Source organism: Homalodisca vitripennis, chromosome 2, assembly GCF_021130785.1.
Source record: "Homalodisca vitripennis isolate AUS2020 chromosome 2, UT_GWSS_2.1, whole genome shotgun sequence".
Classification (NCBI taxonomy): Eukaryota; Metazoa; Arthropoda; class Insecta; order Hemiptera; family Cicadellidae; genus Homalodisca; species Homalodisca vitripennis.
This window is the reverse complement of record NC_060208.1, coordinates 187,961,502-187,988,360: the sequence shown is the minus strand read 5'-3', so window position 1 is coordinate 187,988,360 and position 26,859 is coordinate 187,961,502. Positions and strand designations below refer to the sequence as shown.

The window sequence follows — 26,859 nt, the reverse complement described above, 5'->3', positions numbered from 1 at the left end:
ACTTTTATGTATTTTTATTATTTTTTTATTTTTGAAAGACAGGTATTTGGTTCTTTTGTCCTGTTGGGGAGGGGGGGAGAGAATTATTTATAACAATTTGTTGATAAACCATGAAGACAGCAACAAATTCTTATCCATTTTGAAATAACCCTTTCGACCTTTATAACTTGTTCTGTTTAATGCCAATAATAAAAGTCTAGACGTATATAGGCCTACATGCATAGCCCTGTTCAGTAGGGCAGTGTTTTAATTGAACAAGTAGCTTTCTCCTATAGGACAAGTCACTAGATAAACTCTAGAGACAGTGAATATTGTATCTAGGTGAAGGTCGGCGTGTCTAGGGTAAGAGCAGATTGTTGGAACACGCTCAAGTTTAACTTATCAAATAGAGGAAGTTTTTTATTGTTGTTTTATAGCTTGCTTTATACGGTAATGGTAGTGGATGTTTCAAGGGTAATGTGTCATAAGTGGGACACTGGGAAACTTTTGTCGGTCTAGTGTACCAAGAGTGCAGAAGTTTAGTCAAGTTACTCTGAACACTCTAAAACCCATCCTATGACGTTTTTTACTCTTCTTTCTCTTTCAGACGATGGAATTTCTAAATATTTTTCAAAGTGTTCCGAAAAATTATCATGCCGACCTAGAGTCACCAAAGCATTAGTGTTGTAAAAAAATCCTTCTAAATCAATAATGATGTCCAGATTTGTATTTTCAAATGAGTCAAGCTACCTTAATTCCTATTAAGCCGGGATATTTTAATTAGAGAAAACGAAAGTTTTAAATATCAAGAACATTTATAATGGCCGTGGTTTTAGTACTCTTGTCAATTTAACCTTTTTAAATTGCCATAAATGAAAATAGAATCGAAAGAAAGTAATGAATATAAGGAGGAAAAGAAAGAGAATACTCAAGTGACGCTGGTACCTACAATACTGACTTCAATGTTAATACGATTGTATTACGCATCTGTTAGTAAACCACAGCCTTGATTACGTATCAGTTTATATATGGAATCCGATGCTAAAATGCGTTACCATGTGCAAAGTTGTGGTTGCGCACTATCTTGTGACGAGTAATGAAACAGTAATTGTAAACACAGGCTTTTCATATAAAGAATCTTGGAATTTCAATATTTCATACGAAGACAGTAAGGAATTTCTTGGATCTTGTATTAGTATCCTTTTTAACATCCAACCCAACCTTTGGTTTTTCAGCGGTTGTAATTACAACATTGTTCCATTGTTGTTGTTGTGTGTTTAGCCCGTAACAATGTTTTCTGATAAAGAAAGAGCAAAGTGTGTATTTTTTGTGGTTGAACTGAAAATCATAATTTTCGTTCAACGTTATATTTCGACACGAATAGAGGGAAGATCCACCTCATGAAAATAACATTAGACGTTCGTTCAAGAAACTGGGTTAGTAGTGTAGAAGAAAATTAATTAGTAGACCAAGAGTATCAGACGAATTGGTTGAAATATCACTGATAAATATCACTAATATGCGCTTAGAAGTTTTAGGAAATCTTGATTCCTTTCTAATCCACTCATGAAAGAAACGGATGTCTTGCCCAAATTTGCGCAGACCCTGTACCGCATCATCAGGCGATCATCTGCCTGCCTCGGATAATCCTCTCCGTTGCTCCTTAACCGCCCAAACACGCCTTCGCGGCACGCCAAGAAAGAGGCGAACAATTTTAGATGGATCTATAAAGATTTAACAACGGGAAATAAAATATTGTAAATAATAAATAATTAGGCTGTATTTTCTTAGTTTTCATCAATATGTATAAATAACATTGCTCTATATCCACCACAAATTACACTATGATAGTGGCCAATGTAGAAGATCGTCTGGACAAAAGTTACAAATATTTTTCCTTACTTGAGAGCGCATGAAAATTGACATTTTTAGATATTCCCAGATTCCTTGATCACATACAACCAAGGAATCTGGTAATCTGGTGGAATTATATGACATGATAGGTCGTTTTATTCAAGTGCTTTCCTGGTGAGTTTTTATGTGAAGTGTGTTAAAGTTCTTTCATGAATGAATTGTGCAGCTTTTGGGTATTCTTATTTTTGTGAAGCAGTTCAAGCAAAATGTGATGTGAATTTAAAAAATATATGTCCATAATTCCATTGAACACATATGGGTTATCGTTACATCGAGTGTTATTCTGCTACATTGTGTCCACTACACACTCAATTTAGATGTGATTGCGTATTATTTGGAATTTGAAATATTTTTCTTAAAACTGTGAAGAAATCGAGTGGTCGATAGTAAGCAAACAATGTTATTTTGTATTTTTTGGGCGACACCAGCTTTTTGGTTTTGTTAAAGAGGAATATTTATTGCTCACCTGCTACTAGAAAGTACATAACTTGACACTTCTTTCGTATTCAAATTGACTGTGCCAGTAGTAACACTAAGTACCGTAAACCCTTCATAAAATATACTAAGTGCTGTCTAAACTTTTAACTGAACGAGACGGTTTTTCTTTTTTTCTTTTAAAATGCTGTTTACACTTCTTACCATACTTTGTCGAATTAAAAGTTCAACTGATATTTAGTCTGCTGAAATAAAGTGAAAGTATTGGCCACAGATTAAATTACTAATTAGGCAATACTATCAACTCAAATTGTCAATTCACGGGCCGATCATTCTAATTCTCCCCTCTAAACTCTATCACCTATATGAACGTGGACGACCAGAGACTTGGTGGACGAGTAAGGCCCATATAGAGATGTGAGACATCGTGTTTTTATAATTACTATAATCCACAATCCACTCAGCCACGAGCTATAGTAAACTTGCTGTAGGCTATCAGTGCATGTTCACTGGACCGGTGATGTTAGCTAGTTATCGCATGTTTATGTTTATGGCGTCTGGAAGAGCATAGCAATAGCTTGTTTCACGCTCCACTTACACAGCTGGGGGCGAGGGCGGCGGGACTCGGCCTGAATGGCTGAATCCTCCCTCTCCAACCGGATATTATTAGCATCTTATTTAAACTACGTTCTTAAAAGTTTATTTTACCCTGACACACCGAATTAACGACTTGAACCGAAAGAGTGTATGTTAAGTAAAAAATAAAAGTGTTGTTATCCTACCAGATAGGCTATTTCAAATTCTAATTTCAGCCCATGTGTCGAAAACTATAAACCATCTTTGAGTTTGAAATATTAACCTGAACAACCAGAAATACAGAGTTCTTATTCAGGAACTTTACATAGTGATACACTAGACGGGTGTCACTAACATAAGTTGATTGACAAAGACCTCCTCTTCCACGTTAGTATTCAACCTTTAAACATTTAATTTAATAAGACAATATTTTCCATTGAAGCAAATGATCCTCAAACTAAAAACTCTCGATGAGACGCCAAAATAGTATTTTAATCCAAATTTTTTGTGGTCAGGCTAAAATTTCACAAATTACATACTGTCATAAGAAGAATTCAAGAGTTATTATCAGCCCGTTAATAAAACTTGAAAAGCGATTCATCATCTTCACACTACTCAGATTATTATTGCCTGGAACATTTTTTACCTTGATAAAGGTGTAAAACTACTGAAGCCTGTTCTTTTAAATAATTATTTGTAACTTAAAAAATCTCGATCGTTCGTTTCTACAGAATTAATGCCCGATTGGGAAATATTACTGTTTTTTTTGAATGGACAACTTTGGGTGACTATTAGCAATCGAAAAAGTAGGTAAAAAGTTAGGAAAGAGCCATTTTCTAAGCTGTACGAATAACCGTGTTTTACTGTTTAGCATAGGAGACAATGCAAGTCCGGCTCTGCTATTAGACTCACCAGGTGACCAAGGTTAGCACAGTCAGTATCGTGTTCCCATCACGCAACTCCGATTCACCAGGGATTAGACTTGCCCTTGGAAGGTTCATTGATGTACAAATTACAGACACTGAGGTATTGAATAGTAAAGTAACTTTGGATGTTGAATAAAGTCATGTCATTTGTACCTACCATTTTCTCTTTAAACATTGAATGGTAATGTGTCTACCTATACGACTATTTTTAGAATTTCAAATAGGAGATAGTATTTGTTACAAAATTTAAAATAAGTCATTTATACACACACTAAATTGTCGTCCTATCACTTACAAGCTATTAAAAACGAATAATCACTTTTAAATCTGCAAAATAGATAAGATGTACAGCCAAACATATGTTGGGTTAAATCGTTTTGATAGATGGTTGGAACACTTTTAATATTTTACCTAATAACATACCAACATTTTATATATATAAAATAAAAATAAAACTATATATATATATAAAACTCATATTTTATATATTCATATTATGTGGAAATGCAAACATAAATAAAAGTCCAGTTAGCAATTTTCAGGTTTTAATTTTTTCTACTGGTTTGAACATGTTAATGTAGAATCCAATGTTTCGTAGTATTTTGAAGTCTTATGTACGGGACTTTATAATTTGGATTAGTCAAGATGATAAATGACTTAGGAATTTCCTATGAGCAATATGTATATACATTCATTATTAACTCACCTAATGAAGAAATCGTACTAATCTTATAGATAGAATTTTGGAAACATGCTTTACATTTCACCACCCAAACGCTACTGAACCTCTGATTGAGTTCAACATTTGTATGGAGCTATTTCAAACATTCCTATTTACGTAAAATTCCAACAGCGTCCACTCTTTAATATGTATACGTCCCATTTAAATGCATGTGGATAATAAAATAGTGAGAGACGCTTAAACAAAGGTTCCATTCAGTCTTGAAACCAACACGTCTTATTCTATACCATTCTGTAAATTATTGTTGTTCACAGAGTTTATCCTGATAAGAAAATTTGAAGTTTTATTTGAAGGACACTGTAACACGAGTATTTTAAACAGTATTAATTACGTAGTTCTTAATAAAGCACTACATAAATATAATATATTTATTGTTGTAAATATATCGCACAATAAATATATTGTGTGTTGTAAATAGCAATGGTGAAAATATTAAACGTTTATTACGCGTGGTTCCGGTAACGAATTGAAACTATTTAATGCATTAGTAATATTATTTACACGTTGCTATACAAAAAAACTTAAGCCACAATAGGAGAAGACCAATTTGACTATCCCTATTCTTTTTAACCTTTCTCAGGAAACCGCTTGATTTAGAGAAAATTTGACACAATTATAGAGCTAACTCTTTTACAAAACCGGAAAAGTATAAGTTTGCTATACTTTACTCTAAAAACTGTGTATGAAACAGTAGTATGATAAACCAGAAATTAATATCTCATTTATGTAGTGAAATAATAAACAACTTTAGGCGTATGTAAAAACGTGACACAAATGAAATAAAATATGAAATCTTTTGCAATTTTTCAATTGCGTAGACAGATGAGTTCAAAAAGTGTGCTAATTTTGAGCTTTCTAAGACAAGCGGTTGGCAAAAAGTTGCCCACCAGTAGTGTTCTGGGCAGGGGGCTGGGTTCTCTGAGTATTCATTTTTTCAAACACATTTTCTATCCTCCTTCTTGTTAGGGTTGTTTGCTGTCTAGACTTCTTTTGAAGTTCTTGTGTTGCTTTGTCTTTTGTGTTACATTTTTCATTCTTCGAAGAATATTTTCATTGCGGACACACAGTTTTCCCCAGCAGGCAGACCCAAATGTATGAAAATCTGGCCACTTTGTAAAATGCCACTTGTATCCTCCTATTGGTTCATACACAACTACCTGTAGGGTATAAATACTTTATGTGTGAGTCTGCTTCATATAACGTTATTTAGCGATTCGCTAATATTTTGTGTATAGCTATGAGCACACTTTGAACGTAAGACTGGATTGGTTATAACCAGGAAGATAAGTTTTATTTCTAGTACTAATGAAGGTGGAAGGTGACTAATGCTCTGAATGTTTTTATTCAGTCCCGTCTAGCATTGATTTTTATACTTAAACTAAGTATCGTTATCATTAGGGCACACCCCTTGTTCAAGTTTTTCATGGCACAAACCTAAATGAAAATATTCTGCCCATATTGCAGATTTCAAAGCATCAAGTCCCATTGTAGCACTTTCCTGGTGGCTATAAGCCATACAAGATTTAGATTGTATCGATGACGACATGCAGTTAGCCTTGGCCAACCATTATTTTCCATTGGAGAGAACGTTTTTAGTTTTCTAGTATACTTTGGCATTCATTAGCACAGAGAGTATACATCAGCTTCCATTCAGTGTCACTGTAATAAATAGCTAAACACAAACTTGTATACAAAACGAAATAGACTATGAACACTACCTGCACGAAAAGCTCAGTCCGGTGAAAACGGCAATACAGACAGTGAAAGCTGATTGCAGACTCTTAGAAACACATTTTTCAAAATAAAGATAATTTTTGCCACACTTTTTGTTGACATGTAATTTTAAAGAGGAAATTTCAAACTATCCATAACTATTGAAAACCGAGAATCCATGAAAAATTAAATTCCAATGTGGTTTGCTTCACTTATAACCCAGATTTTAAAGTAAGAACACCACATACATGTATGAATACTGTGCATACTACCTTGACCATATGGCTACATACGTACACTTGCCTGGCTTGAGCAGGCCACTGGCAGTTGTGTTCTTTTAGAAAGTTATAGCAATCTTTAATGTTTTGCTAGAAAAAATATAGACATAAAAGTTATTATATGTGTGCGGTTATCACACAACATATATTATGTAGGCTGCGACAGCGATGGAAGTTTTTATTATTACAGTTTAAGCACTCATATCTTATAAGTAGGATGTGTAAAAACTATTATACGAGGGTCTCCATCATATGACACCATAGACAGGATAAGAAAGAGTTACGGAATTCGACTTAAGACTCTCTACAATAGCTACTGAAATTTTAGGAGCTATTCAACCAAATACAATGGAGTGTTAAGTAGGAATTCGAGTTATTTACTGGTCATAGAACTGTCTATAGACTGCAGGGCCTGAAAAACAGCTCTTTACAATTTGAATTATTCGAAAATGGGTTCTGACCGTCGGTTATTTTAGACCTCAAAATTGTTTCGTACACAATATGATTTACATTTTTAACCGGCTGTTATACGGCACGGCAATACATGGAAATTGTGTGTGAAGCCGGAGTAACAAATAGTATTAAATAAATATAAATTTCCATTCGAGCTAAACTATGATTTTTTAATGCTTTCATGACTAAAATAATCCAGCAATTTCTGGAATTGAAACTGAAGGAATGCCAGTTAGCAGAAGTAGCGCACAGTCATACACGCTCGAACACTGGTAACACAATTGGTCGACTGCCATGCTGACGATCTGTTGTTTGAATATTCTGACTCATGCATTCGCAGCTGTGCCAATTTGCAACCTGCTGAAAAGCGCGTTCAATTTCTTGATAAAACAGATTCTTGTAATTTCTGTACGAGCATGATTTTAGAAAATAAGGAAATAAAATTAAAACTAACAGAATACAAAACAATGGTTTGATTGATTATAATATTGGAATTGCACAACTAATGTTGAGCGCAATAGATTTATTACAAACTCCAATAATTTTTACTGGGTAAAAAATAATAAGGGAACTGTGTGGAAATGTTGTTGCATATTAAAATAGCTTCATTCTTTATTCAGTATCGTGCTTTATTGTGAGGTAGAGGTAGGAGCTGTTTTAGCTCTCTCTTCCACTGGAGTAAATAATACTAATCACATTTAAGTAAAAACGATTGAAAGTACTAAACAAATTGAAAATTAAACTGAGCTATCCGCTATTTATTAGTAAAGAACATTATTATAAAAGAAAATATATTTAAATTAATAACTTCAAAATATTCAATTCATCAATCTTAAATTACTCTTCACTTACATCCACTCTTATTGATACACGACAATAAGTTATTATACTACATAGTAATATACACAATCACTTAACAATTCACACCACCCACCCACGCACACCCCACAGGCACCTCACAGCCACCCCACAAGCCCCGCAACAAGTTATAGGTTATCACCCCGAAGTAGATCGGTTCTGTAATTTCTGATATTGGCAGGGAGCAGATTCCACATGCTTGAACAGTGAACGATCTATTGAAAACTGAAGCACGGTGGATTAGGAATAGCAAGGAAAGAAGCTCCCCTGTGTAAGGGTTATTCAGTGAAATTGGATGACTACTACTTGAAAGAGACTTTGGTTTGATTATTGAATATAAAACAGTGAGAATATGGTAAACACGACGTTGGTGAAGTTTCAGGAATCGTTTGAAATAAGGATAAACGTGTTAGGACATCCAAGATTGAAAATAAATCTAATACTTACAGTCTGGGGCTCGCTGTGGCTTGTCTGACAACTCGCTAGGTCACGTCATTTATCACTGTGTCACAGTAGTTGAAGTAAGGAAACTCATTACTTACCCACAAAATTTTCTTCAATAACATTTCATATTCTATGTCAATATATGAAATCAGCATAACACTGGTAATGTTATCAGTAACTCTTTAAACCTTCACAGTGATGCCGAGATGGAATCAAGAGTTACAATTTTAAATAACTTTACAGCATGAAAACATTCATGAGAACAACTTTTTATGTTACCACCAAAAACGGTTTCATTTTGAACGATGAGATCAATTTTAGTGGGATCCACCCTTGTTAGGTCAAAGAAAAATATTTAAAAATTTAACTTATTACAGAGATAGTGTGTTTTTAACTTGTTTAAAATTAGTTCTAGTGAGTTTGGCTCGTTTTTTAGAATAATTTAAAATTACTCTAAAACTAATCACTAAGAAATCTTAAATTACTCTTAACACCAATTCATCTTTCCTTAACTTATGTCATGATTTGACAGTTTTATAGATTGTAAAGAGTATTAATTCATTTTCACTACATTTAAACTGGATTCTTAGTTATTCTTAAACGTAAGATTACTTACAATATAAATCTTACACTGATTTCCCACCTACTATACTAAACACAGTAGCAACTGATTAGCGTATTAAATGTCATATACAAATATAAAAATGAAAACCTACCTGCAACTTTGATATCGTAATATTATCACCAACGCCTCTGTAATGTTGCTTGAGATATATCCAACCTCCAACATAACATATTTTGATGTTTATTTATTGTCTCATGGTAGTTTGTCACATACAGCTTTAATCAGATTTTTCATATTAAAAATATGTACGTTGTTATACTTTATTAAAATTAAAAAACGCGTATGTGAAGTAACGACGTATATTTGAACTAGTTTATACGTCGTATAGTAATTTACAGAAATCCGTTTATAACTCTAATTTACTTCCTAGCTTCCCTCTATCTAAGTTGAATTACATTAAAATATTTGGATTTCGAAAAAAACTAGATTATTTTTAGATTTCTTACTCTTCTGAACATACTTATACTGTAATCATTGTATTTAATATTAGAATATATTTTTGTTGGAACTTATATATTTAAGAAAACAAACATTGGTTGCTAATATGCAGTACTTTAAGTGTGCAAGCAGATTTTTCCCTCTAAAACACTATTTCGAAGAAAATTACTGAAATATACAAATTTTAAATGCTGATTAAAACAAAAGTTTTAGTTTCATAATATTGACGTTACCTGTTTCCAGTATCATGTCACATCTTAAGTTTGTATGCATCCCATCCCAATAAATAAAATAATATTTCTTATCAAGTGTGGGGGGGGGTGGGGGGGGGGGGGGGTGGGGGGGGGGGGGGGTGGGGGGGGGGGGGGGTGGGGGGGGGGGGGGGTGGGGGGGGGGGGGGGTGGGGGGGGGATTATAAAAAGCATTTCTTGGTGGCACTCCTGGACCAGAACTTATGGAATTAGTCAGAACAACATTGAAACATCTCTTAAGGCCTGGGGAGGAGCTTTTCATTTCCTGTTTCGGAAGGGGAGAAAGTGTGTTCGGGCTCCTGTATTCAGGTGATTGTTGAGAACATGGCAACCGTCATTAAGAAATTCGAAAATGACAAATCGACAGCCTTTGCCCACTGCATATCCTCTGATTTTGGGGGAGCCTAGACAAATGAGTGCTGGTGTTGCTGTGGCTTTTAGAAATCGCTTTGGGAAACCTTTACCATCTCAGTGTCCCAGTACACATTTGGCATGTCAGACAATTGAAGATGGAGCTACCATATATAGTTTAATAACCAAACAGAAATATAATTGGAAACCATCAAAAGATGACTATGACTTGGCCTTTAAACAACTAAAATTAAATTTTCAAAACAAGAAAACTAAAACGATTAATTTGTTCTCCTCTTGGCTGTGTACGGGATAATATCTCACTGTATCACTTCATCTCAAATGTAAAGGATTTCTGTAAGGCAAACGGGGGCACTAGTTCAAATAGTAACATATAAAGAAGAGTCTTCAAGAACCCTAAGAAATGGACTAAATTTTGAAGAATTTATACACAAAATGCGCCAAATGATAAACAAGGAAACTATGCAAACATCTAAATCCCCCAAAACACCAAATAACAAATGACAGAATAACATTAATTGGACAACACAAACAAAATTGCTCAAACAACTTGCCATCAGTGAACGAGGACAGATCTCCTAATCCGGCCCAAACTCAACTCTGTGAGCAACCTAAATCGCCTCAATTCAACCACCAGACTATGCAGCCTGGACTTCACTACACAACTGGTCCAGAGGTGATGTCCAGCCAAGAAGCAATGAGAGATAAAAGGTCTAACATCAATCTAGATACAGAACAATCGGCAGTGGAGAGGGCCCCAGCAAGCTTCGTGACACTGTACGGGGAGCAGCTGAGACCGCAAAATCGGACTGGTGATGTGTTTGTGGTTCCGGGAGACCTCACATTTTCTGAGGCTCCTAAAGCAGAGTAATAGTGGTTTTGGTGAATTATTAATTAGTCATAGTCAGGCAGTACCTGCCTCAATAGTGGGTGGCTCCTTGGTTGTAACAGCTGAAAAAAAACTGCCATCCTCCTGTGTCCAGGAGTGTAACCTAGCTGATAGTGATTATAAAATCCATACTTTAAACAGTACTTCTAAAGTCACGAAAATGTTAAGTAAAAAAAATGTAGAAGGTAAATAGTTCGTTGACTTTAAACAATACTTTTTCTTTATGCTGAAGATATTCTAGTAAATGATGATAGTTTAGATAATTGTAAGGGTATACATGAGGATAAGCATTTAAAAGAAATGTTATATGAACGTAAAACAGGTAACATTCAAAATAAATCAGATGGATTGTCTATTTGCACCAGAATGTACAGCATCTGCCATCACGTTTGGATATCTTGAAAATAAATCTGGAGGAAGTACATCCTGATATACTAGCATTGTCAGAACACAAAATGTCTGAGGAAGAAATCATGGTATTGAACATTCCAAATTATAAAAAATGCTCCTTCTTTTCAAGATCTAATTCAATTGGTGGAGGGGTTGTCATCATGGTGAGAAAGGATATTAAAAGTAAAACAATCTTAATTCCTGCGGTTCAGAATTTACTAAATGAAAAAAGAATTTGAATGTTGCCTGTCCAGAAATAACTGTTGGCAAGTTTTCCTTTATTCTGGTATGTGTGTACAGGTCTCCTAAACAATGTTTTGTAGAATCTTTTTTAGAAAAATTTGACATCTTATGTACAATATTACATGACAAATTCAAAAATATTATTATAACTGGTGACTTTAATATTAACGTTTTAAACCATGACAAAACATATTTTACATTTGTAAATATTTTAAAATCTTATAATTTGGATTACAAAGTAAACTTCCCGACTAGAATCACTACAGAATCAGAAACTGCAATAGATAACTTTTTTACTAATATAAATAGTAAACCCTTGAAAATATGTGGAATTATAACCCAGATCTCCGATCATGATGCTCAAATGTTGGAAGTTTTGGGATTAAATAAGTTACAAAAAAAATGTATACAGGAAAGTTCTCTAGAAAATATACACAAAAAAATATAGAATTGTTTTTTGAGATATTTAGGTAGTGAAAGTTGGTCTCAAGTGTACCAAGCTACTGTGGAAAGAAAATATAACATGTTTTGTAATATTTTTTCACACACATTTTTGAAATTTGCTTTCCTAAAATTATGGTAACCGATAGAATGTTTGATTTTAATCAGTGGATTTCAGATGGACATTAAAATAAAAAAACAAAAAATATTAGAATTAGAAAAAGATTTTAGAATGTTTAAAGATAAAGAGTTGAACGTAACAATTAGAAGTTTAAAAAAAAGTCTTAGAGTTGAAATAAATAATGTTAAAAAAAAACTACTTTCAAGAAAAAATAACAAGTTCGGGAAATAAATTGAAAGCAATTTGGAATATTGTTTAGATCTGAAATAAATAACCAAAATAAGTCTGTTAAGAATATAAACATTGAAGACAGTGGTAAAAAAATAACCAACCCTATTGCAGTAAGCAACTGCTTAAATGATTTTTTCGTCAATGCAGTAGACAGGCTTATAGTACCAAACATACATTTTAATCACACAAATAGGGTAAACAGTGAAACCATTCCTAATATTCCTAATGGTTTAACTTTTAGATTTGAACCAATTGATGAGCTTAAATTGGAAAAAATTGTAATGGCCATTGAAAACAAGTCATCTGCAGGAATTGACGAGGTCCCAATAACAATAATAAAAAAGGCCTTTTATTTAATCTCAAAACCACTCACTCACCTCACCTTATTAACTCCTCATTGATTTCTGGTATATTTCCTCAAAAGCTAAAAATCGCTAAGGTAATTCCAATTTTTAAAAAAGGAAATCTATGTGATCCTGCATCATATAGGCCGGTATCATTGCTCCCTGTATTTTCAAAAATTTACGAAAAAAGTAGTTTTTATTCAGCTGTTAAATTATTTAGAAAGGAATCAATTATTGGATGAATAACAATATGGTTTTAGGGTTGGTAGATCAACAATAACAGCAAGTATAAATTTTATTGAAAATATAATTGAGTCAGTGGATAAGCATGATAAAGTAATTGGCATATTTTTAGATCTAACAAGAGCTTTCGATAGCGTTTCACATGACACACTATTAAAATGTCTTAGCAAATTAAAAATAAAAAATAAAGAATTTAATTGGTTTGATTCGTATCTTAAAAACAGGCAACAATGTGTTGAAATACAACATGTAGCTGATGATCCTTTATGCAAATACAAATATATTAAAACATATCGCTCAAAATTGCAAACAATGCAATATGGAGTACCCCAGGGATCGATTTCTGGGTCCTCTCCTCTTTCTTTGTTATGTCAGGGGGTTGCCTGGATTGGTGCCTGGGGGTGGCTCTGTCTGTATGTATGCTGACGACGTCAGCATCACTGTCTCAGGCAAATCAAAGGAAAGTATTGAAATATCCTCATTCGTTGGTCTTTCAAGGATACAACAATTTTTAGCAAGTAAAAAATTTACTTTTAAATTCAGGAAAGTCTAATTTTATTTCGTTTTCCTTAAAACAGGCGAGATCAAAGTTAAACCCTCATATCACTGTTTTTAATGAAGAACTGCTTCAAGTAAATAGCACAAATTTTCTTGGATTACTAATAGATAATAATCTTAGTTGGGACCAACATATTGATAAGATACTTAAAAAAATGTCATCTGGACTTTACGCATTGCGTCAAATGGCTAAGGTTTGTAGCATTGACTTTCTAAAAACAATCTATTTCTCATTAATACATTCACATTTGGCTTATGGATTAAATATTTATGGAGCAACGACAAAAAAAAATTTAGACAGAATTTTAGTTCAACAAAAAAAGGCACTTAGAATTATATTACATTTGAAAAATACAGAAAACAGTTAAAAAATACTTTGAAGAGCTTGGAATTCTGACAGTTTTATAGCTTATATATTTTCCAAACCGTTCTTTATGTTAGACAATACGACAAATCAACAGACAATAACAATGAACATAAATATAACACAAGATTAAACAGAAGAGTAGAAAAACATACATTAAACTTTTTTGAAAAGAAAAACTACATTCATGGGAACAAAATTTTTATTTAATTTGCCAAGGGATCTGAGATTAGAACCAGATCTTGGCAAATTCAAAAGGAAATTAAAAGAACATTTGTTAAAACTTCCTTTATATTCACTTGATGAGTTCTTTTCAGGATAATTGATTTATATTTTAATAATGGTTTTTGTGTGTGTGTGTGTGTGTGTGTGTGTGTGTGTGTGTGTGCGTGTGTGCGTGCGTGCGTGCGTGCGTGCGTGCGTGCGTGCGTGTGTATGTTTATATATATATATATATATATATATATGTTTTGAATAGATAAACTTTATTGGTAAAATAGTAGTAGTCTATAATACTTTGAACAATTAATTGTAAACTGTTAATTACTAAGCATAAATTATGTTAAACTAATTAATGTTATTTTGACCCTATTCAATGTACAGTGTGCATTTTTACTTGAATAAAGTATTTATTGATTGATTGATTGATTGATAGTTAGTATCCGAATAAACAAAAGTGCTTGTAAATTCCTATACCTTTATTTGCTAATAATATAAATAATTAAAAAAGAATATAACCTTAACAAAGATCTCAGCATTAGATCATTATTAATTAGTTGGTCTGTTTTAAAGAAGACATACCATAGTAATCATTCATTGGTTGAGCTCTAGCCAATTATGACATAGCTCCACCTCCACACGCTTTTAAAAGCAGATGTGCATTACAGATTTTACCAGTCTCAATTAACATTTTTTGTCTAGAGATGGCTCTCCACAGTAAAGCTGAAACATCTCAAGATTATAATTGCGTTTAGCGATGTTTTGCCATGGTGAGAACCAGCAAACTTGGAAGGTTTAGTCATGACAATGGCTACACCTTATTGCTAAGATCTGATGACTGTGGCAGATGTGGAAGGTGCAGAAGGTAACTCCGGTGGACTGGCGTAGGCTGAGGCTGAAGCCGCTCACGCTCACCGAGGCCGAGCAACAGACTCGCCAGTTTGACTCGGAAAGCATGAGATATCTCTCGTACGTGCTCTATCCACTTTGTGTGGGGGCAGCAGCGTACTCTCTCATTTATGAATCTCATCGCAGGTAATACAGTGTTTGTCAGATTCAGAACATAAAAAATGAAAAAAATATTTGAAGCCAACAACAATAACAAAAAACACTATTCTTTGGATTTTGTTTTGAAATGCAAAGAAAATTTAATTCAAATGTTGATATGTATAGAAGAATGTCAGTCATTAAAGTTTGAGGTAATTTAGATCTAATGTATTTTGTCTTATCAATGTATTTTATTTGAAGAGCAAGTGTTTAACATTGTGAGAAATTTGAATGTTTTGTATAGTTAAAAATACAGTTTTTCTTATACTGGGGAAAGAGTATGTAGATCTCCCCTTTCTTGGACAAAGATCCCTCTCCACCTACAAATTGCCTGTCTCCCTATTTTTTTATTCCATTCAGAGTTCACTTTTGTATCATAAAACCAGGAACTTAGTGTGCAAGGCACTTGAAAACCAGTGAAAATAATATTATTTTTTCTAAAATGTGCTGGAGAAACAAAAAAAAGAGTGTGAAGAAAGTTCCATTTGTATGTTTGTATTTAAGGTATGATAATTAAATTTGCCAAAGATTCTAAATACCATTCTATTTAATTAATATAAGTAACAAGATTATACAAAGTACCGGCCCTAAGACAGAGCCTTGAGGCATACCTATTTGTACGGATAGAATGTTAGCTCTAAACGCTTTTCATAATACCATTTGATTATCTTTTCAGCTTAAACAGCCTTGTACGTCCCTTTAAGTAGTTCTCAAAACATGTCTTTTCTGACCCTATGATTCCAAGTGATTCTAGTTTCTTAATAATGATGTTGGGGCTAAGGGAATAAAAAGCTTTATTGAAATCAAGAAATACTGCAGTTGTTAAATTTCCCTCTTTAATACCATCAATAATTGTCCCAATAAACTTGATCATAGCCATAGTAGTTGATTTTTCTTTTGGTGAATCCATGTTAGTAGTTGCTCAGTAGGTCACGTTTGGCACAATGATCTAGAAGTCTTCGGAGCACAATTTATTCACATAACTTTGAAAACGTTGAGATAAGCCAGATTGCTCTATAGTTGTTTGTATCAGTGCTGCACCCATTTTTGAAATTCGGGAAAACTTTGGACATTTTAAATATTGAAGGAAATGTTGCTTCTTGAAAATACTTGTTAAATATAGTGAATTGGAGAGCTAATTCATTGGCACAAAGTATTAAGGAGAGTCACTCTCAATGTTAACTTAGGTACACTGTAATCAATACTGTGTACAATAGTGGTGTAAACTAGAAGAGTTAAGCTACTCAAATACTCAGCTACTCATTTGCTTGTACAGTCGACTCTCGATAACTCGTATTTCAAGGGAACGGCTGTTTTCTTCGAGTTACGTATAGTTCGACTTAAGAATAGTTCGAGTTATAGAGGTAATATTTCACTAAATTCAACTTACAGAGGTAATTCGACTTACAGAGGTAAACAAAATAAAATTCGAGTTATAGAGGTACAAATAAACTATGTTTTTTATTTCCTACATCCTTTACAAAACTAATGTATGTACTGTAACTACATACAGCATTTGTACTTACTGTCACACTGCAATGTATGCCTACAATTCATACGTACATACAATTCAAATTTGAAAATAATCCGTAATCTTCTTCTGCCTAAGGCTTTTTTCAGAATTTAAGTCTATAATGTTCTCAATAACAACAACAGCAGAGAACACGTTGTCTGGTACGTCACTTGATTGTTCTAAGTAGCTACATAAAGTGTTCACTGCGGCCTTTTGTAGACAGTCGGACAATTCAGCGACATGTCCAGACCTGTTCGGCTAGGTCTATGACCTAACACAAGGTTCGCTGTAAACACAGCACAGCTTTGTGTTAGCGAGGGTTGATATGAAAATTTCGAGTTGTAGAGGTAATGTATTTAAAGACTTCGACTTATCTACTGAACTTCGAGTTATAGAGGTAATTTTTCTGTTACTTCGAGTTATTGAGGTAAAATTCGGGTACAAAATTAATTCGAGTTACGCATGGTTTTTTTTCGAATTAGGCAGGTTTTTCTCAAGGGAACGGAAAATAATTCGAGTTATCAAAGAATTCGACTTATTGAGGTTCGAGTTATCGAGAGTCGACTGTAATGTATAGTTTTTGATTATAACAAATAAATGTAAGTATGTTGCTAAAGTCCAAGGATTTGATTACATCTCACCTTGTATTTGTGTTAATCCTTTCCTCCAATGTTTTAAATTTGATTGCTAATGTATTATTATTTCTACAACATATTAACAAGGCAGGTTCAAATCTGAAGGCAGACTTCTGTAAGCCTACCTCTGAAACTGAGTTAGAATACATTAGCGCATTACAGACTTATTTTATTCCAATATTTACTATGATTTCTTAATGGTTAGACATTTATCTATTGAGATACCTGAACAAATGAGTAAACAGATTATTGTTTCATGATTAATATAACTATAGCATGTTTCATGTTCAACAGTTGGTACTCATGGTGTATCCACAGCCTAGTAAACGGTGTTTACGCATTTGGGTTCCTGTTTATGTTGCCCCAACTGTTCATCAACTACAGGCTCAAGTCTGTGGCCCATCTACCGTGGCGCTCCTTCATGTATAAGGTACGTGTTAGTCTTGGAATAATTTTATCAAAATTCAATTTTTTATGTAATCAAAAATATAATTTCATTGCCCAGATGTAAGCATTTAGTGACACAGGAAGCATCAACTTCGGAGATCTGCCAACAATATATAGTCGATGGTCTTGTTCCCTACGTAGAAAACCAATAATAATACATTTTCGATTGCAGGCCAAAACTAATCATTGTTTATTTATTGAATTATTGGTTAAAATATTAGTATGCAAATTGCAATTTTCAGTATTCATTCATTTTTGTTCATTATGATCTGGAAGTTGAACATTTATTTACTTAGTATTTTCTTAGTTAGTTTTAACAAATTTTGAGGTTTCTTAATCTCCAAGAGAAAAAAAAGAATTAAAAATTACAGTTAAGAAATAAAAAAGTAAGTATTCATTTTGGCTAGTACAGGATGTCACACTAACACCAATAATACTACAAGCTGTTTACATTCTGACAATCCAGATGACGTGTTAGGCTAATGAAATGTCTCACTGGCCCATTGAAATCTTCAGGTCTTCCATAATCTTAACAATTCCATGTAAAACTGTAAATTATTAGAATACAACACTAGTGAATAAGGGATAGAAACTCATCTGAAATTTTAAATAAGTTTTGAAACAGACAAAATTTAGATATATAACACGCGTTATTTGTAGATAATAAAAATACGACAAGCCAAAATCGTTAGTTTTTATTATTGATGTTTTGTTTTGACACAACCTTCTTGACTTTTGTATTATGTCATTTTGTTTTTGTGTTGCAGGCTTTTAATACATTTATCGATGATGTCTTTGCTTTCATCATCACTATGCCGACAGCTCACAGGTTGGCCTGCTTCCGGGATGACTTTGTTTTTCTCATTTACCTCTACCAGAGATGGTAAAACTATATTATTAAATCCTTCATATAAAACTATTATTTTCATATATACAAAACAATGCATGGAAAAAAAACAAAGTTACTGCAGTATATCTCAACATCCAGTAATTTTGTCAGCTATGTGTCAGTAAAATATTATTAAAAAAATTATGGTTGCCTGTAAAGTCGGTTTTACGGGCGAAGATTTTACGTGACAACGTCTTTTTCTCGGTAGAATATTTATTGATATGAATATTATTAAATTGCACAATAGGAACAAGGAATTGAATGAAAATAAGAATTGCACAAATTTTAACTATAGAAATATATTTTGTTTACTAAAACATTGTACATAATTTGAAATTAATTAAAATTTGTTATTGTAAATGGTAAAGTTGAATAAAACATTTACTAAAATTGGAATTTGAAATTCTAACTCCGCGTGTGGTGATTGGTCGGTTTAGTTCGTTTGTTTGGTCGCACTGTTATGACAGGTTAGAGGTTATAATTTGTTATTTTAAATGTTTGACTAGCAATACGCGCTGTTTCTTCTCAATCGACTGAATTACGATTGATTGCAGAGTGATTTAAACTAATAATTTACTTAACACTATCAACATTTGTCAATAGTATGACATAACCTATAAACTCAGTTTCTCAACTTTTGTGTCAATCTAACAATTAATCAATCAATCATAGTTTACGATAATGAAATATCAGTGTACAATTATTTACCTTTATTGTTGTAGTTTGTTGTAAATGACGAATCTAAGCACTCCACATTTTCACGAATAAAACATAGTTATCTGCTTTATCCCGTGCGGATCCCGTGCGGCGGACCCACTAGACGGGCATCGTAACGTTACCGGGGCGTTACACTTTTTCATGAGTGACTCCGATCCACAACCTAATTTAAGACGTTGTCACGTCAAAAATGTTTTATATAGTAAAAATAAAATATGCAATTTATTTAATATGATTTTAGATGTTTTGTAGTTGCTTTTTATACTAAATACTGAGAAATTACTTATTTCAACATTTTTAAAGAGAAATTTATATTATTTTGGAATGTATTAAATGACAAAAACAAACTTCAAACAAAGGTATTAAATATCTCACACATTTTTTCCATTATTAGTTTTTAACATGTTTGGTTCCAATAGTGACAGGGGCATTGGAACATTGGGTCGTGTGTGTGCCAACATTAGACACTCCGCTTCTCAGTTGTCAAAGTGTTAAATTATAATAATATACAGTTTTGTTACAAGTCAGGTGTTTGTAACCACAGTAAATGTTAATCATAAATCAGTTTCCAAGTTAAATCATAGAACTCAAGATGAATGTAATGTCATTAAGGGAATTAAGTTATTAATTTAAAAGGATGATGAAGATCTTTATAAACTCATGACTTCTGTCTTAGGCTGTACCCTGTAGACACATCAAGGATGGACGAAGCAGCAATAGCAGGCGGTGAAATGAAAATTGCAGATAAATCAAAGGACAAGAAGACGCAATAAACAACGAGCATTCCGATAAATACTGGTGATATTTTTTCTTATTGTATTTGTTATTTATTTTACAATTGACGGAATAAAGTTAGACAACTTTTGTTGTGTCATCTTCTCTTCAGATTCTCCCTCGTGATCTTGAATCAGAGTCTATTGTGTTTTCCAGGGATTCTATTGTGTGTTGGGATTCCAGGTAACCAGAGACTGCGAAGGAACAGTTTATCTAAGAAAGTTTGTCCCAGGTACATTCACATTTATCCATTCATTTTATAAGCTTTGAGGGTGTCTTAACTTTTGATTTTGTTGTAACATGTTAAAAGATGCCTTGTGGCACAGAATCAGATTGAGAGTACTCAAGATCACTCATTATAGAGCTGCAGTAAAGGTGTTAATGAATACAGAATACCATGTTAAAAGATGCCTTGTGGCACAGAATCAGATTGAGAGTACTCAAGATCACTCATTATAGAGCTGCAGTAAAGGTGTTAATGAATACAGAATACCATTTTTATGGAGTTACTAGTTTAATTATCTATTAAGCAATAACAGATAAGTCACAATGAGAACTATTTAGGCAAGTTTAACTTTAGATGCACTAACCCCTCAAACTGGCAGTAATTTACTTCTCTACTGCTTTATTTTAACATATTTTAATTATGTATATCTTATGTGTAACTTTGAAAATATGACCAAAATATTATGTATGAAAGTAAATTGTTTTACTAAAACTTTAAGGAACAATAAAATGTTAAGTTATGATTATAAATAATTTTTATTTAATGAGAATGTTTTTAGTTCCTAATGTGTATGTTTTACAATTAAATAATTATGTAATCGCGTATATTCTGTATGTTAGAAAGGTCCTAGACAATATTCTAAAATCTTAAAAAGATTGAAACTATATGTTAAATAAGTATAGTTTTTTTGCAAATTATCTGAAATAATTTTGGAAGGAAAGTTTGTTTAGCTTTTTGTTATAGGTCAACAGCTATTAGCTGCAGTAGTTTTCGTAGGATTAAAGAAGTCCAAAAAATTAGTTTAAGTAGTTTAGAAAACTAATTTATTTTATAGATTAATTATTCATCTATCAAGTGATAATTGTTCATCTATCAAGTGATAATTGTCTAAAAAATACAAGATCAGAAGTATGAACCGTAACAAAAGTCTGAAGTCCAAAACGTCTATGTAGCACCAATATTCTGTATTGGCAGTCGGGAATTGATAAATATTTTTGAAATTTTACATGGACCACCTATGAGACTCATATTTTCCAAAAGGTAGGCTTGCATCTGAATGTGTTTTATATCATTCTATTTTACTAGTAGCTGAACTTTATTGTTTAAATATATTTTATTCTTTATTTTGGTCCTATAATTCTTGAATTAATTTTCAATCATCTATCTGAAGGAGTCTAGTTGCTCTATGTTGAGAGTTTCTGCTGATGATCGAGTGTACTAACTTGAAGCGACGCAACACAGTATCAAAGGACCAACAGAAGAAGTAACATACAGATGGACTGCACTTTTACTCTTTGACCCTAAATTCAATAGAGTTCTTCCATGGAATAAGCGTGGAAACTGTGTACCAAATTTCTAGGAACTTTCTATCAAGAATTATTGCATAGACTTTAGATAGACTTACAGACATACAGATGGACTGCCATTGAGCCTTTTGACCACAGAATCAGTAAGGTTCTCCTTTAGACTAATAGGATTCTATGTCCTAAGTTTGGAGTTTCCTGGAATTTTTATCGTTTTATCACACAGGCGACAGATATAGACAGGCAGATAAGAGTCCTTGTAACCTAAAATCAGTAGGGTTCTTCCTTGAGCCTAGAGGAACGTTTCTCAAGTGTCTAGGACCTTCTATCAAGAGTTATCGTTATAAACATGTCATACCCGGATGGTGAACATGCTTGTAGACATGTTCAAAAACAGTGTGAGAAAGATATATCTATGTGTTGAATACAGCCACATCATACAAAACAGTTTTACCAAAGAATTGAAAAAATATGGATGGATCTAGTTTTAGAACAATAAATAAATTTTACTGAACAATTCTGATTCAGAAACTACATAAAAGCAAAGGTGAAAAATAGATAAATCTGTTTTCTTCCAAATCAGATGTGCTAGTTGTCCTATAAAATATTTAGGATAGACTGTCAATCATTTATAACACAAAATAAAGAACACCATTGTGAACAATGTTTTGAGAGGAAAAAATCAATTTTGAACATCTCTATTTATGATGAAAATCATGTTATGAATGAAATAGCAAGGTCTACATGTGTTAAACAAACATTGTGGGAAAGGAGGTGTGTTTAACCCATCAAAGCAATATGAAATATATTGAGAAATATAAAGAACGTGTTTTAAATAAACAATTAAATTTCCAATTCAAACTTTATTTTTAGTGCCATCTTTAATGAAAATAAACTTAAACAGATGAGCTGTGCCTACTCTTTCTACTTGATAACATTCAATGGAGGACAGGAAATACCTCCACTTTTTATGTGACAGATTTCGTACACTTGTTTATGGGATAGTTTTACAAGTGCATGTTTTAATAAGTTGATTGTGAATTATAAGGCTATTAAATATTATGTGTAGTGTTTTTGTAATTTTAACTTTTGAACAATGATATTCAACAAATATTTGTATATTGTAAGTTTAATGATGGAGTTTCTCCAAAAACACACACAGTTAACGAATACATCCATCTTTTTTAATTTGACAGATTTCAGTAAACCTAATTAACAATGATGTGTTGTATACAGGTTTGGTGAACTGACTACACCAAAGTGACATACAGGGTGTCTATAAAAGAACTCCGGGGTTTAAAAAATTAATATTTTTAAAACTATAAAAGATAGCAACATTTGATCAATTCCTTTGAAACAAGCAGCTCAAAGAGTTTTGCTCATACCAATTGGGAATGTTTCTCTCAACAGTTGGCAGCACTGCGGAGCGTTGACCTTGAAATGACGTAGCGGCTGCGGCAGGCAGTCAGTGTCGTCTGGACTGCCGCGCTATGGCGACCCCTCAACAAAAGGCTCAGTGTGTTATTTGGCTCATAGAAACTAATTCTGTTGTTACTGTACAAAGAAACTTTCGACGTAGCTATGGTGTTGACCCGCCTACAGACAAAACAATTTGTCAGTGGTTAAGTGCGTTCAAGGAAACAGGAAGTGTTTTGAAGCAAAAGTCGCCGGGTAGGCCGCGTGTGTCTCAAGAGAATGTAGACAGAATCCGAGCTTCATGCACTCGAAGCCCTAAGAAATCGGTAACAAGACGCAGTCTGGAATTGGGGTTACCAAGATCAACAGTCCATAAGGTAATTCATAAAAGACTTCGTTTAACTGCCTATAAGATTCAACTTTTACACCATATCAAACCGGCAGACAAGGTTAAGAGATTCGACTTTTCTGTTTCCATGCTGGCTAAAATTGATGAAGATAATGATTTTTTTTTAAAGTGTGGTTTTTAGTGATGAAGCTACTTTTTATGTGAACGGAACTGTAAACAGGCATAATTGCAGAATTTGGGGTTCACAGCCGCCCCATGAGTTTATTGAGTACGAACGTGACACGCCCAAAGTGAATGTTTGGTGTGCTCTTATGCATGACAGAGTCATAGGTCCCTTCATTTTTGCCGAAAGGAATATCAATGGTGATGTCTATTGTGACATGTTAGAGGAGTATGTTTATCCTCAGTTGGATGACATTGAGGCGGAGAAAGGTTTAGTTTACTTCCAACAAGATGGGGCGCCGCCACACTTCAGTTTGCGTGTGCGTGAGTCACTGGACGCTTGTATCGGTAACAGGTGGATTGGAAGGGAAGGACCTATTCCATGGCCACCAAGGAGCCCTGATATGACTCCGTTGGACTTTTTCTTCTGGGGGCATATCAAGAATCTTGTTTATGCGGAGAAAATTCGAAATGTTCGCCATCTCAGGGAACGAATAGTGAATTGCGTGGCGTCCGTTCCCCCAGACATGCTCGCCAGGACATGGGAAGAGGTAGAATACCGTTTCGACGTGTGCCGTGCCACTAACGGAGCTCACATTGAACTTTACTAAGTTGTTAAAAAATCTTGAAAATGTAAGCTTTCTAATCATGTATAAAACATGTATGTACGTTTTTTACTTTATTAAAATATTTTGTCTTAAAACCCCGGAGTTCTTTTATAGACACCCCGTACTTAGAGGTATCGAATGAGACAACTAAGCCAATTATGGTTTCTCATAACAAAAATAACAGACAAAACAATAAAGCAGTGATTCCTGTAATTAACAAGTCCAACTACAAATTTAGCATGATCTTCGTTGTGTAAAATACCAAATTTTATTTATCAATTTGCCTTTAAGTTACAACATTTTGCATTATAACCCAATGATTTTAAAGCAGCTTTTCTCAAATGAAAACTTTTCAAGGTATTAAAAATGAAGTTTCATTTTAGAAGACTTATAGCATATAACAATAGCACTTCTATTGTTGAATCAGTGAAAGGTTATTTTGTAAATTAAAGTGATTAAAATAATTGTGTTCCATGGTTCAATTGAGGTTCCCCAATTTTCCTGTTCTCTTTATGACTTAGTTTACCATTTTTGTGAGACAGGAAGTATTTGTGACAGACCTAGAAGCTGCCGCCCGTCAGTTTCTTGATACTGTTCAGTTTAACCTGCAGTAATCTCCGAAGAAGTAACTCCACTGGCTATCCCAACAGTTAAAATCATCACACAGTTTGTGCTAAAGGAGTAAGCGTTTAACCCTGTTAGTGCCAACGTCTGTATATACAGACATTAGAAAAACTACAGAGAAATGCCATCGTCTGTATACATGGACATTGTGAAAACCGAAGAATGCTGGCGTAATTATTACAGAAAGAATTCTAGTGTGACAATCAGAAAGAACCAAATTACAAGAAAGAAACTATTGATAGTAACTTTGTAAAACACAAAAAATAAAAAATTTAATTTAAAAATAAACAACATAACTTTTACAGTTAAAGAAAAAAATACCAATAAAAACTTTGTATGTTTTATTTAGTTTAGTTTTGCTATTATATTTTATAGTATAATAGTTTAAATAAATGGTCTAAATGTACAATTAAGAGCCTATCTAAAATTATTTTGATTTTTTAGTAAAAGTTTACATAATCGCTAAAATAGGCTTGGGCATTTTTCAGCAGTACCTTAAGAGAAATCTCTGGAATTTTTTAGAAAAACTTTTATTATGCTCTGACATTAAAAGGGTTAAAGTTTAATTCTTATAAAATATGAGAAATTACTTTCTTCACAGATGAAGGTAGGTTTCACTTATACAGATACATAAACTTTCTTCTGTACAAGAGGCTCAAATCGACTCGTGGTTAAATGCCACCTCCTGTATAAGTAGTCCAAATTGGCCTACTTATACATTCATAACTACGCAATGTGTTATTCATGTACAAGTGCTGCACTCTATATGTGATACAGGGAACTATTTCAAGTAGTTAATAGCTGCAGGACATTTCCCTGTCCTTTTTTAAGTTTTTCTCTTGCTTGTTTATGTTTCTGCATATCATCGTAACCAAGGCGAGTTCAAGTCATAACATTAGTTGTAGCAAAATAGTTCAGCAATGCTATAAGTATGCTGTTTTAAAATATTTTACTTTGTATTTTTTGTAACTTTAACATTAAAAATAAAAGTTACTTTACAAATGCAGACGAAAAAATTTAAAACTATTTTATTAATCACCTTAATATTTAAATACCTTTAAAACGCATTGTGGTACTTTAGTCAGTGTTAGTTTTGAAGGCACGTTTAAAGCTTTAAAACAGTACTAAAAACGTTATTTTGGCTTAAAAAATAACTTTTGTATGAAGTAAAAAGTTAACCACTATTTTTTCATGGGTTAACACCATTGTGTGCGGGCCGGCCCACTTAATGGGCGGCTTGGCTGCGCGTGCAGTGCGTGCCGGCCCCCTCTAGTGGGCCTGGCTGTAACTGTTTTCTCCCCATGTTTCAGTATAGCTCAGCTACTCGTCCGAGACGGTTGAATCTTTGCCGCATTTTTCCAGTGGTAGTCACATTCCGTTTCGGTTGTTTTCGTTCTTAGTTCCCGCGATGCGGTCCTGCCTGTTTCTAGGCCCATTGTGTACTCTAATATTTTTGTGTTTTGTGTTGTGTTATTATGTAACTGAGGGTGATTTGTATATATTCTACCGTTTATCTGTAGTGTTATATACTTATTGCAATGGATTCTGCAGTGCCTAGTACCTCTCGGTCTCAGCACCTTTGTAAGTAGAAATGTTGAAGAGGAACATGACAGTGATGGCTCTGTGGACGAAGTTCAAAGACTTGTTGATGATTCGTCTACTGATTCTTCATCACATGATAGCGACGATGATGATCAGCATGAAATTGTGTGCCCGACTTGGAGCATTTCCACCGCAGGTATGCGCCAGATTGAATTTCTAAGAACTGATACTTTGTTGGCTGCCATTCCCGGGTAACGGTAACTCCAATGGATTTCTTCAATCTTCTTGTTGACGATATATTTCTCGAAAGAATTTGTCAGTTTTCCAATTCTTATGCTTTCAAACGAAGTTTATGCTAAAACCTAACTTGACCCCTCATTCCCGAATTAATGCTTGGAAGGACATTACAGTGCCAGAGCTAAAAATATTTTTGGGAATTTTTGCTGCACACTGGAACAATCATAATCAACCGTCTTCAGCATTATTGGAGAACGGATTATCTTTTTAACTTTAAGTGTTTTTGCACGTTCATGTCAAGGATAGGTTCCTGGTAATTTTG

The 26,859-nt window shown here is 33.6% G+C and overlaps 1 protein-coding gene across 1 annotated transcript in view; it reads left to right on the top strand.

Moving 5' to 3' along the window:
• The window catches only part of LOC124355936 (cleft lip and palate transmembrane protein 1-like protein), a 66,325-nt gene extending 46,166 nt beyond the window's left edge, over positions 1-20,159 (top strand). The window contains exons 11-15 of the mRNA XM_046807087.1: positions 10,512-10,871; positions 14,888-15,082; positions 17,537-17,672; positions 18,457-18,572; positions 19,972-20,159. Of these exons, the coding sequence (XP_046663043.1) occupies positions 10,512-10,871; positions 14,888-15,082; positions 17,537-17,672; positions 18,457-18,572; positions 19,972-20,068 (904 nt within the window). The 3' untranslated portion in view covers positions 20,069-20,159. The remainder of the gene's footprint in view (positions 1-10,511; positions 10,872-14,887; positions 15,083-17,536; positions 17,673-18,456; positions 18,573-19,971) is intronic.
• Positions 20,160-26,859: the final 6,700 nt, after the last annotated feature.